The 12,398-nt window shown below is 52.6% G+C and overlaps 2 protein-coding genes across 2 annotated transcripts; one reads left to right on the top strand and one right to left on the bottom strand.

The window, feature by feature from the left end:
- Window positions 1-5,223: 5,223 nt before the first annotated feature.
- Window positions 5,224-7,868, bottom strand: LRP88_12986 (uncharacterized protein; the record flags this gene model as incomplete). The annotated part of the gene is made up of 5 exons (XM_083249370.1): window positions 5,224-5,382; window positions 5,574-6,283; window positions 6,343-7,290; window positions 7,355-7,469; window positions 7,518-7,868. The coding sequence occupies 5 exons, from the start codon at window positions 7,866-7,868 to the stop codon at window positions 5,224-5,226; spliced, it is 2,283 nt and encodes a 760-aa protein (XP_083094855.1).
- A 671-nt stretch (window positions 7,869-8,539) lies between these two features.
- On the top strand, window positions 8,540-11,757 carry LRP88_12985 (uncharacterized protein; the record flags this gene model as incomplete). Its single annotated transcript, XM_083249369.1, has 4 exons — window positions 8,540-8,770; window positions 8,840-9,676; window positions 9,747-11,382; window positions 11,432-11,757. 4 exons carry the CDS (start codon window positions 8,540-8,542, stop codon window positions 11,755-11,757), a joined length of 3,030 nt encoding a protein of 1,009 aa, XP_083094854.1.
- Window positions 11,758-12,398: the final 641 nt, after the last annotated feature.

Genomic DNA, 12,398 nt, shown 5'->3' with positions numbered 1-12,398 from the left:
TTTTAGGTATTCGAGACTTGGAAGGCTCTTGGACAGAAGCTCTAGGGCCAGTAAGACCTCCCGCCCGATGGAGAATACAAAAAAAGAGAAAGAACGTAAAAGGCTTGACTTCACTTACTTTATCTGCTGCCGATGGTATAGGTGTTCGTTTAGAGTACACTTAAAGAAGATTCGCCTGCTATTGATAATTCAAGGCAGGCAGCATCGGCTCAGATGGCATAGCAGAAGTGCGAGAGAGAATTTTTATAAATAGTGTGTTTCCTTAATCAGCGAGTGTTCCCGATGCCTATTGGGCCTTTAGATGGGCAGCGACCGTGACAGAGATTCCGGCTTCTTATGGGCATGCGAAGATGCATCTAGGCGCACCTCGTTTGCGGAAGGTTGGTTGGTTCTCTAGACACACATCGAAGACCAGGGTTGGTTGAAGGGCGCCGTTCGGCGACAACAAGAGGGAGAAGAGGCAACAATGCAAGGAGCGAGGTAACAGAAAGCAACAGAAGGGAGCGGCGAGATAGCATGGGTGGTTCGGAGCCTTGTCGGAAATGAAAGGTCATCAGAAGTGCCAGGATGTTGACGGTACATCAGTGGGCCAATCCTCATTGTTGAAGTGCATCCATTGCCGGGTATCATCGCCATACTCTTCTGAGTCATGTAGCGGACCAGTGGACCCAGGGTGAAGAGCCAGCATGTTGCATGAGGTGAAATAAGTCGATGAATCCTCAAGAGCCTCCATTATTGGCCCACCAGACTGACTCAATTGTGCCTAAAGGTTCGGGAGGCTTGACAAGCGCCCGTCTAAGGCACGCTTCGAGGTGAGCCAACATGTGTCTTGCGGATGTGCCATTCCGCGGCATCAAATGGGCCGAGACCGAGTTTGCGAGTAGGTAGTGGGCAGGTAAGTCTTGCTATGGCCCGTGGAGGGTTTGATGTGGATCAAGGGTGAGAGCTTTTGTGGCCACGAATTTCTTCTGCTGCTTCTCACAATGGAAAGACTTCCCCGCGCGTAGCAGGCTCCGGCATAGCCTTGAGAGGCTGGGAGGCACTCACCAGTCTTTGTCAAACCAAGTATGATCAACGCTTGGCCTGAACCGCGTAAATGGGCCTTTCCATTCTTGGTTCGCAGTGCAGCCATGCTACTGTACGCCTCGATAGCTGCAGCCAAATGATCGAAAAGGAACGGATGGCGGGTGAGCTGATCCGCGTTTCTCCTGCTTTGGCTTCAATACGAGATTAGATGTTGGCCTGGGCAAGCCTCGCCCTCGTCACATCTCATGTTCTCGACCGAGCTGATTCATGCAAGCCTCTAACCTACACACCTCATGCTTGCTTGGTTCTGTCTGCTAGCTCATGGCATCTGGTACGTTAGCACGACACCGTGCGCGGAAAGGTCGGAGAGGCAGAGAATGACTGGTCAGGTGGATGGATGGGGTGTGGTAGGGCAGGTTTTGTTTAGGTGGGCTGAAACTCGTCAACCCCTTGATTTACACCGCCGGCATGCGCGCCAAACCCGTTGCATGTCGCTAACACGGTGTTCTTTTGTGATTGGGTGACCCGGCAGCCCAGTGTAAGAGATCATTTTCGCGAGAGCGGCACGGGAGTCTCGGTTGCAGCCCTGCAATTGTCTTGCATGCCTCATTAGATAGGTAGCACATGTTGATTGAAGCAAGCTAGATAGACCATCGACGATGGGCCTCATTCACCCACTCAAGGGGGCGGCTGACTTTGAATTTCGACCATGAGGCCCCTGACCGACGTCTCCGGGGCCTCGACTCGTAGTTTGTTGCCCCATGGAACAAGAATGTATGTCCCTGGTTCCCATCGCAAGTGATTCCATTCGCGCGATGCCCTGGTCTTATACTTGACGCAGGTGCTGGAGTAGGATAGCGGAATCAGCACCCAGAGGGAGCCGGATTCGACATAGACGTCCTTGTTGCTTAAAAGCCGGAAGGGAAATTTCTCATGAACGATCAAATCCTTCATATGTGGCTTGAATTTTCCAACGACAGACCTTCCCTGGTCATCATGTAAGCGCAGCCCCGGTGTCAGAATATCCAGACGTACATCGCGATCTCGAAACGATTGGAGAATGCTCGTATGATCCTGAGATGGCTCGTACTCCTGCCACCCATTCGCCAGCTCTCTAATGAGCCGCAAATTATTGGGCCAGTTCGATTTCTCCACTAATTCACGGACACGATCATCCAGGTCTTTCACCTGAACCATATCCATTGTGGGTCCAGAAACTAAGTTAGTGACAGCGTGTGATTCAACCCCTACGTTGAGGCGTTGGTGAGGATTCCTCCCCAGCCAGCTACCCCGCAATGATCGGGCCAGAGAGCATCATGCCTCAGTGGGTACGCTTCGGACCGTTAGATTTTCCGCTGATGTACGACATGGCTATCACTGATCGGAAAACTATCGTTCGAGATTGATTCAGTACGTGTTGGAGGAAACATGAAGCAAAACCCCAGCTGTCCAGCCGAACGGTATGAAGAGAGCCATTTGTCTGGTGAGATTCTGGCCAGGTATCTCTGGATGTCATTCCTGGAGGATGCATTCCTGGAGGATGGATTGCTTGGTGCATGATGGTAGGCAAGGGGAACCGGGGACTCAACGAAGGATGCAGCTGGATTGACCTGAGATGAGCGGGCGCGCGGACGACAAGGCAACTGCATATGCCTCTGCGCATTTTGGAGAGGTCGTTTGCTCGGGGAGACACGGCACGTTGCGCTTGGACATCTGCGGCTGAACTAGCGCAATTCGCATGGGTTGGGCCTGGTCTCCGCAGGGGGCAACAGCATAAGCGGCCCACTTCCTTGCATCAACTGACAAAGTGGTCCACTTTCTTGCGTCAACTGACAAAGCGGCCCACTATTTACTTTTGACGTCGGCGATCCCAACCCGCCCCCTTTTCTCCTCTTCTCACCAACAAGACACCACTCGCCCTCACATGCTTGCCGGGAACTCCAGGATCTCCTCCGTACACCCCCACCATCAGATGTACCAGGCTGAGGATGAACTCGGAGGGGAACGCGTCGAGCGCTGACTCCTCTTCATGGGACGCGCTTGCCACTGCCGTCAACGAGCCCGAGGTGGGTTTATGTTCCCTTGCACAAATGGAGCCTGTACTGAACCTTGACACAGAACAGCGGTGCGACCCCCGGTGATGAGTCTGAGAATGCGAGTCGAAACTCTCCGTACTTTTATGGAGATGAACGGGTTCCCCGCAAAGCCCAACAATGGGCGCAGGATCCTTGGACGTTCTTCAGAGATGTGCCCCAGGGGTGCATAGCGTGCCAGCTTTACAAGAGAATTCAGGCATTGTCCAGCGAGAAACGTAAACCATGCCGCCTCGAAGGATCGAAACAACCTGATGAAGAGGCCCTCATTAACACCATTGAGCTACGAATCTACCTAGCCCAGTTTTACTTATTAAGATCCACGTTCAATGATGTTTTCCATGACTACTCCAGAGATCCCTTGACGAGCCTTCTGAAGGAGCATGGGCTCGCAGAACAAGGACATTCATTGGCTGGCATTGGTAAGGCTGCTAACAAGGGTGTGTGCTATCGCGACCTGGCAGATACGACACGCCATGCTGGGGTTTTGCTACTGTCGACAACTTTCAAGATTGAAGAGTAAGCAGGCTGTCTATTTCAATCCTTAGTCTTTAGCTCGCTAGATCATACTGACCGTCTGGGCAAGGCTTGAGAACAAGAACCACTCGAGTTTTATATCAAAGACTGCCATGAAAGATGTTGAGCACGTCACGGAAATGCAGTTATACGACAAGGCTGTCAATAGTGTTTTTGGCATCTTCGAGAAGTATCGAAAAGACTGGCTCAAGAGCACGGAAAACTGGCAAATGGAAGGTGTGCGAGCGCCGGTTCAGTCACTCGTCGACATCCTTCGGCGAGGAAATTTAAAGCAGCCGAGAAAGTCATGTTGCGACTTGGGAGAAGGATTAAAACTAGTCTGCCTACCCAGCTCCGCCACTCAGGAGTCCGCCAAACCTTCACAGACGTCGCTTGTTGCTGCTGCAGACGCATTCCCTTTTGTGCCACCACTGCCCGTTTTCGCACAAGATATCCATGGTGCCAGGTGTTGTTTTGATACCAACACTGTTATCTCTGTTACAGACATGTCAGGCGTCCACAGGCAACTGCGTGTCGGTGCATTGGCCGAAGGATCGAGCAATGCGAGGGCTAAAACTTTATGGGATGGGCAAGGATCCCTAACCGATATATTGTTCGATGTAGCCGTCTACGGGGCTGACGAGTACATGGGTGGGATATCGTAGGGCTCGCTCGGGACTCTGCATAACGCTCCTTTGCGTTGATCGTTTTGTCCCTGCTCGGGGGTTCAAGTGTCAAAATTGAACGGGGATGTTCGAATGAGCTAGCAATAACTGTTTGTATGAATCCCTGCCCAAATCCAAACATTCCCTTTCGTCATCAAAGTTTCCTGGTGAACCTTGCTCGGACGGTTACTGAAGGCCGCGCAAGGGTTTGTGCGCTCGATGTCTTTGAGGACGGTTGTTGGGCTGTCTAGAGGTTGTTGGGCTGTCTAGACAGAGAGCATTGCTCCTTCACTTAACATTCTATTGGTTAGTTGCACCCGGGGCTCTGGATTCTTTGTGGAGGAAAACAAGGCTGCCGTGAGATCTCGGCGGCGTGGCTGACAGCTTGCTCTTCTCGGGGAATTGCAGCGGTCCATTTGACCAGCGTTTTGGACTGTCCTCGGACGAAAGCCCCATCATAAAATAGGGTAGACTGCAGCTCTATGGCTGTTAGGCCAAAGCGGAAGCAACCTGGCGTCGGTAGCCGAGTGAATTCAACTCATCATGTCTCAATGTTGGTTCAGCTTGTCGCGATGGGCCAAAGGGGAAACTGGTTTTGATTCTTTTGGGGCACAATGTCTCAACAGTAACAGGATAATAGGATGATATAATAGCCGCGCCAACGGTCGCTTTGCTGGTGAACCGACCTCTCCTTCCGTCCAAAGCCCTTGAGTGCTGCTTTTCCAGGGATAAGCACAATTGGTGCTGGCCAACTTGAACCATGAAAACCATCCCTGAGCCAAAACTGACCCGTGTATGTCATATGATCGGAGGAAACTTATTTCTGAGTGGGTGTAACTCATTCCATACCTCAGGCGTCTGATGAGTGATTAGCTTAACATCATACTTCACCCTGGACACCCTTGGCGCTGGCCTCCCCGTAGTCAAGTTTGGTGGCAAGCTTCATGCCTCTCTATGAACTCATCGCCCTCCATCATAGTATGGAGCTCCAGACCAGAGTCCTTGGAGTAGACCCGGATGCCAACGACGCAGACGGCATTCCATGGATCAGGCGCCCCTTCTTCCTTGGTCTCGTCGTCGTCCTGGATTGCTGCTTGTTTATAGAGATTGTCGTGAGACTTTGAAACTCTCCCCTTGGCCTTGTGGACAATCTCACACTCCTCAACGGGAGAGTCTGAGGACTCGTCGGTGGAACTGTAAGCAGGCCGCGCCCCGACAGGCAGGGGTTCTTCCTCTTCGGGGGGGCAGGTGTTGCTCCGTCGATCGGACGCACCTCTTGCTTGTTCCTAGCGGCCCCATCCACAGATTCCACCGACTTGGGGGTCAGGTGCGGTGAACCAGGCGAGATAGACACTGCACCAGTTTCAGCCTTAGGGTTCTTGGAATCATTCGGGCCCTCAATGGAATCCAGGACATCCTTGTCGGCACCAGACTTGGTCTCAGCGCCGTTGAATGCTTCGCCCTCAGACTCGCCGTCAGCCTCCTCCACCGCCTCAGAAACCTTGGCCTCAGCCTCAATAAGCCTCATCTTCATCTCCACCCTCTCGGCCTTCACCTTGGCATTGTACTTCTCGTCCTGGCGATCCTGCTCGGCCTCCCAGACCTCACGACGCCCCCGCCGCCCGAAAGCGCGGCCTCTGGTCTGGCGCAGATCGCAACTGAGGCGGCGCTTTTTCTGTCGGCACTCAGAGGCCTTCTCCTGGCGGAGCTTGGTGAGCTCATCCATATAACTCCTCGCCTTGCTGTGGGCCAGATCATATGAATGGCCGACCTGGGCAAACTTCTTATTCTCAACCCTGTTGCGGCACTCGTACTTGACGACTTCTTCGACAGAGCAGGCATTGACGTCTCGCTCGCAAGTAACCTTGAGATGAACAACATAGTTGCCTGCAGAGAGTTCTGGAAGTTCCACGGACACCGATCTGCGCGTGACATAGTGGCCGTGGGGTCTCGCAGCGTAGTCCTCCGCATCGGGGCTATCCTCTTTGTGAAGCCGAAAGTCAAGATAGAATGAGTATTGTCCCCAGAGACCGGCGTAGTACCTTCTATCGAGTTGAGATAGAACCAGGCAGAGGGTGATTTCTTGGTCAACTTGAACTGGAACTTCTTATAGTACTCTTCCATCCATGGCACGTCGACTGCAATCCAGCGCTGACAGCATCGCCAGTCAAGGCCATGGAAACGTCGCATGCAATCGAGGTGGGTAAATATTTTGGTGAAATCCTCGTACGACATCCAGAAGACGGAGTCGGTCCCAGGCGTATGGCCGAGCTCCTTAAGGACCTGGATTGTCAACTCCTTAGAACCATCACTCCAGGGCCCTTTCCAGGTACCTTCGCCAACCTTGCCTCGAGGATCCCGGAGTTTCACCAAGCGCTGTCCAGATTTGAGCTTTCGAGAATCCATTACGACGTAGCAATGTCCTTCTGAGATCCCGTCGGGCCGAACGTAGCTGCGTCCCAGATAGTCTGTTGAGGCACCAAAAAGGAACTCTTCATTGGCTCTGGACATCTTCTCATCCCAAAACTCGTCCATTTTGGAGATGTTGGACATCTGTAGCCCGGTGGCGACATTGCCTGAGAGGTCTTCTAGGCCCTCGCTCATCCAGCCGCCAAATAAAGACGCATAGTCCCCGTGCGCTTTAGCATAGGCCTTCTCCATCAGTGGGACCCAGGTCTCGTCCTGGTCCCTACACTGGGCAAAGAAGAGCGCCTTAGAGCCGGTTTGGTAGGTTTTTCGATACACATCCTCGTTACCCTCGTGGCTAATCTGCTCTAGGAGGCGTCGCTGGATGTTGGGAGGGTTCCAGTCGGCTGACTTGAGGTAGAGCTTGTCGTCAATGATGCTTTGGATCCACTCGCCGTCTCTGTAGAACACGAAGCCGTAGATGCCAACCTCGGTATCGTAGGCGACGCAGATACGCTTCAGTTCATCTGGAAAGTTGCCAAGAGCTGTCAGAGCCCCCGTGAACCAGCAGTTGCCCAGAGTTCCTTGTTGGACGTCACTGCCATTCACATTCTTCATGAAGGTAGGTTTGTCGAAAATCTCATGAACTCGCTTGACAGATCTGGGGGAGAAGGATGGGGGAAAGAAGTGTATCCTTGTCGAGCTTAAAGCGCTGTGAGCCAAGGCTATTCAAGCAATGGCCCTTCTGTTTGAGGTCTCGGCCCTGTCGCAATTAGCAGCGGAATCCACTGTGTGCAGTATTCTATCTTACCAAATCCCAATTGTAGTCCACGTATTTCATGCCCGCTCTCTTGCATTCTTCGGCCCGCTTCTGAACAATGCGCCTACACTCCTCCACAGTGCGCTTGTACGCGTCCGACAGCAACTCATTCGATTGACAATAATCAGCCACTCTGAGCGAGAAGAATCCAGAGGGGAGGACGGCAAGGGGTTTTCCAGGGTGGCGGCTGAAAAATCCATTCCAGGTGCTGTCGATGGAGACCTGAGGCGGAAGTCCCTTCTTTCTCTTCTTCCGCTTGTTATTTCTGGTGATAGTGGCGGTGGACTGCTTTCGATGGCACCCAGAGCCATCTGACTTCTCCGACGAGCTAGGACTGTGCATGTCGTAAGCCGTAGGAAAAAAAAGTTGGAGGCCCGGGAGTGGGTGTGATGCTGCTTAGGAGAAAGAAGAGCAGGTGAGGGAGCCAGTCGTAAATGGTTCTCTATACCTGACGCTTTTCCCTCTCGCAGATGGATTATTTGTCAGGGGTGAAAGGGCAATGGCCGACACCAAGTTGCAGGGGCCCCATAATCTTGTCGATGCCAAGCGGCGGTGAATCCGGGTTTCCAGCCTCATTCTGAAGGCATGGGTGACCTTGCAAGGCGCCTGCATTCGCGCCGACCACACATATTTTACATGACAGTGCATTAAGATATGCACGATTGAGTCAGGGTCACTGCGTGTCACTCCAAACATTACTCTGGGTGGAGTACATCGCTGCCGTTCTCGTCGCGCAGATGCTACTTAGTTATCTCTTCCCTCTCTTTTTGACCCTTGGCGGCTGAGTGTCGGGCCCCTCACTCAGCCGCATGATGCAGGTGGCCGCACTTGGCCCGCTTTGCTCTGCACAACAATGGCAAATACGCCCTTTGGCAATACGTAACCCTTACTATACATGCTGCTTCTCAGCCCCTCAAAGGCATGTCTAGGACAACCTGACGCCTTTAGCGCTCGACTATCGCTGACTCATACCCTTCCGCCAAGGCTGAGACATAACCAAAAAAGGAACCACGATGCCTCACTCGCAGCATGACGAAGATGCTCCCGTGACGCTTCTCACCGATTCCCTTGAGAAGCCATTGCTCGATGATCGCGACTATCGCGTCGTCCGCCTCGACAATGAGCTCGAGGCTCTTCTCGTCCACGACCCTGAGACCGACAAGGCCAGCGCAGCCCTTGACGTCCATGCGGGAAACTTCAGTGACGAGTTCGATATGCCGGGCATGGCCCATGCGGTCGAGCATGTAAGCCAGCACCCCCAGATGCCCTCAATTGCCTCCGGCGCACTCGCTAACCTCTGCCTCTATCTATAGCTCCTTTTTATGGGCACCAAAAAATTCCCAATTGAGAATGAATACGGTCAGTATTTGTTTGCTCATTCGGGAAGCTACAATGCCTACACCGGCCCGACCTCGACCAACTACTTCTTCGAGGTCGCCGCCAAGCCAGCCAACGACCAGGATCCTTCAGACAGCAACCCTTCTCCCTTGCGCGAAGCCCTGGACCGATTCGCCCAGTTTTTCATCGAGCCGCTCTTCCTCCCCAGCACGCTGGATAGAGAGCTGAAGGCTGTGGATTCCGAGAATAAGAAGAACCTCCAGAATGACACCTGGCGGTTGCATCAGCTCGAGAAATCTTTGTCGAATCCCAATCATCCCTTCTGCCACTTTGGGACGGGTAACTTTGAGGTCCTCAAGACCCTCCCTGAGGCCCGTGGTATCAATGTGCGGGACAAGTTCATCGAGTTCCATGCCAAACACTACTCGGCCAACCGCATGAAGTTGGTTGTCCTGGGTCGCGAATCGCTTGACGTTCTCCAGAAATGGGTCGTGGAGCTTTTCTCTCCTGTCGTCAACAAGAAGCTGCCACCAAACAGATGGCCTGGAGAGCTTCCATTCAGAGAGTCCGATCTCGGCATGCAATGCTTTGCAAAGCCCGTCATGGACTCGCGGGAGCTGAACCTTTACTTCCCCTTTATTGATGAGGAGTTCATGTTTGCCAGCCAGCCCAGCAGGTATATCAGCCATCTCATTGGACACGAAGGTCCCGGAAGCATCATGTCGTACATCAAGTCCAAGGGCTGGGCAAACGGCCTTAGTGCGGGTGCTTACCCCGTCTGCCCTGGTACTCCCGGCATCTTTGACGTCCAGGTCCGCTTGACAGAAGAGGCACGCCATCAAAACAGTCTGTTTATAACCAAGTAGTGCTAACATGACACAGGGCCTTAAGAACTACCCCGAAATCGTCAAGGTTTTCTTCCAGTACATCACCCTCCTTCGCGAGTCTCCGCCCCAGGAATGGATTTTCCAGGAGCAAAAGGGAATGGCGGACGTGGATTTCAAATTCAAGCAAAAGACACCAGTCAGCCGTTTCACCAGCCGAATCAGCTCGGTCATGCAGAAGCCCCTGCCTCGAGAGTGGCTGCTCAGCGGTCACAGTCGCCTTCGGACGTTTGAGCCTAAGCAAATCGAGGACGCCCTTGCCATGATTCGCCCTGACAATTTTCGAATGGTTATCGTATCTCGCAACTATCCTGGCAACTGGGACCAGAAAGAGAAGTGGTATGGGACCGAGTATCGTTACGAGAAGATCCCCGAAGATCTCATGGAAGAGATCAGGCAAGCCGCCTCAGTATCTCCCAGTGAGCGCCTGTCGTGCCTTCACTTGCCCCATAAGAACCAGTTCATCCCCAACCAGCTTGAAGTTGAAAAGAAGGTCACAGAGCCAGCGCTCAACCCACGAGTGCTGCGCAACGACGGCATCGCCAGGACATGGTGGAAGAAAGATGATACCTTCTGGGTTCCTCGTGCTAACGTCATTGTCAGTTTGAAGACGCCACTGATCGACTCATGTGCCGAGAACGACGTCAAGGCTCGTCTCTTTTCGGATTTGGTACGCGATGCGTTGGAAGAGTATTCATACGATGCGGAACTCGCTGGCTTGCAGTACAATGTCAGCCTTGATTCGCGAGGTTTGTGCTTCAACGTTAGTGGCTACAACGACAAACTTCCCGTGCTTCTGGAGCAAGTCGTTACGACGATGCGAGATCTGGATATCAAAGAAGACCGATTCGAGATTGTCAGGGAACGCCTGACCAGAGGGTATAACAACTGGCAGCTTCAGTCGTCCTACCACCAAGTTGGCGATTATACCACCTGGCTGAATGCACCGGAGCGAGACTTCATAGTGGAAGAGCTTGCCGCGGAGCTTCCAAGCATCACGGTCGAGGGCGTCCGACTGTTCCAGAAGCAGATGCTGGGCCGGCTGTTCATCGAGGTCTATGTGCATGGCAACATGTACAAGGAGGATGCTCTGAAGATAACGGACATGGTGGAGTCCATTCTGAAGCCTCGAAACCTGCCTCCAGCTCAGTGGCCTGTCCTTCGGTCGCTCATCCTGCCGCGCGGGTCTAACTATGTCTTCAAGAAGACCTTGAAGGACCCTGCCAATGTCAACCACTGTGTCGAGACTTGGTTCTATGTCGGCAGTAGAGAGGACCGTGTGATTCGCACCAAGACTCTCCTTTTGGACCAGATGCTGCACGAGCCCGCTTTCGACCAGCTCCGTACGAAAGAGCAGCTGGGCTACATTGTCTTCAGCGGGCCCCGAGTGTTCTCAACAACGTACGGTTTCCGCTTCCTCATCCAGAGCGAGATGACTCCCGAATTTTTGGATTCCCGAATCGAGGCTTTCCTTAGGAGATACGTGGATACACTAGAGAAGATGAGCGAGATAGAATTCGAGGGCCACAAGCGAAGTCTCGTCATCCGTAGACTGGAGAAGGTTCGAAACTTGGACCAAGAGTCGTCTCGCCACTGGTCACAAATCACCAGCGAGTATTACGACTTTGAGCTCGGTAGGTACAAGCAGATGGAAATATCTAGGAGCATGCTAACTCGTCATAGCTCAACAAGATGCTGAGCAAGTCAAGAAACTGACGAAGCCGGAGATGGTGGAATTTTTCGACAAGTATTTCGACCCTGCCTCGAGCGAGAGAGCCAGGCTATCGATCCATTTACACGCGCAAGGCAAAGCTGAGGGAGTGGAAAAGAGACAGGAGGAGGCTCAAAAGATGGCCGACGAGGAGGCGCCGGCTGGAGATATCCCATCTGCCATTTCCACCGCCGTGGAAATCACCGACGTACGGGTCTTCAAGGCAAACCTACCAGCCAGCTCAGGGGCACGACCGGTCAAGGGAGTGAGCGAGTATGAAGATACGAAAATGAAGTGACCGCAGTCTTGTTGGACGGCAAGGGGGGCCGGATCCGGAGGTAGGTCGGCCAGGCATGGTCCCAGGTTTCGCGCCTTGTGGCTCCGTAGCCCAGTCTCTAGGGGGGGTACCTACACTTACTGTGTTCCTTTAGTTCTTATCAAGACGATGAATCACGATTTGCAAGAGATGATGTTTCGGCTGCGTATATGCTGAATTACCAGTCTCCCTACTTCCCGTGTCGCTGAAGGTAGCAACTGTAACACCCTACAAGGCCCTAGCGTCGTCTCCCGTGGCACACTACTCTTTCTCAACAATCTTGATGGTACATTCAATCTGAGTGGCAACCGGACACCAGCTGTCTTCTTCCGGATCATCATCTCCCTGATGGATCTGCATGAGAACGACAAGCATGTGTCTGAGCTTCGCGCAGCGACGATAAATCATTTATCGCCTGACTGAGATGCTTAACGCCAAAATCATTGCGGCCCTTTTAATAACAATGGCTGGCAGGTCTTTGACTGTGTAATGGTTGCTGTGTGTGATGCACATCACCAGAAATGGGGCCATTTTTTTTTTTAAAAAAAAAAAAAAAAAAAACATCTATGTAATAATACAAACATATCTTACAAACATATCTTACAAACATATCTGATCAATTT

This window comes from Fusarium phalaenopsidis, assembly GCF_050370095.1.
Source record: "Fusarium phalaenopsidis strain FUZ10S chromosome Unknown contig_32330, whole genome shotgun sequence".
Lineage (NCBI taxonomy): Eukaryota > Fungi > Ascomycota > Sordariomycetes > Hypocreales > Nectriaceae > Fusarium > Fusarium phalaenopsidis.
The sequence above is the reverse complement of the archived record's forward strand: the minus strand, read 5'-3'. Positions and strand labels throughout refer to the sequence as shown.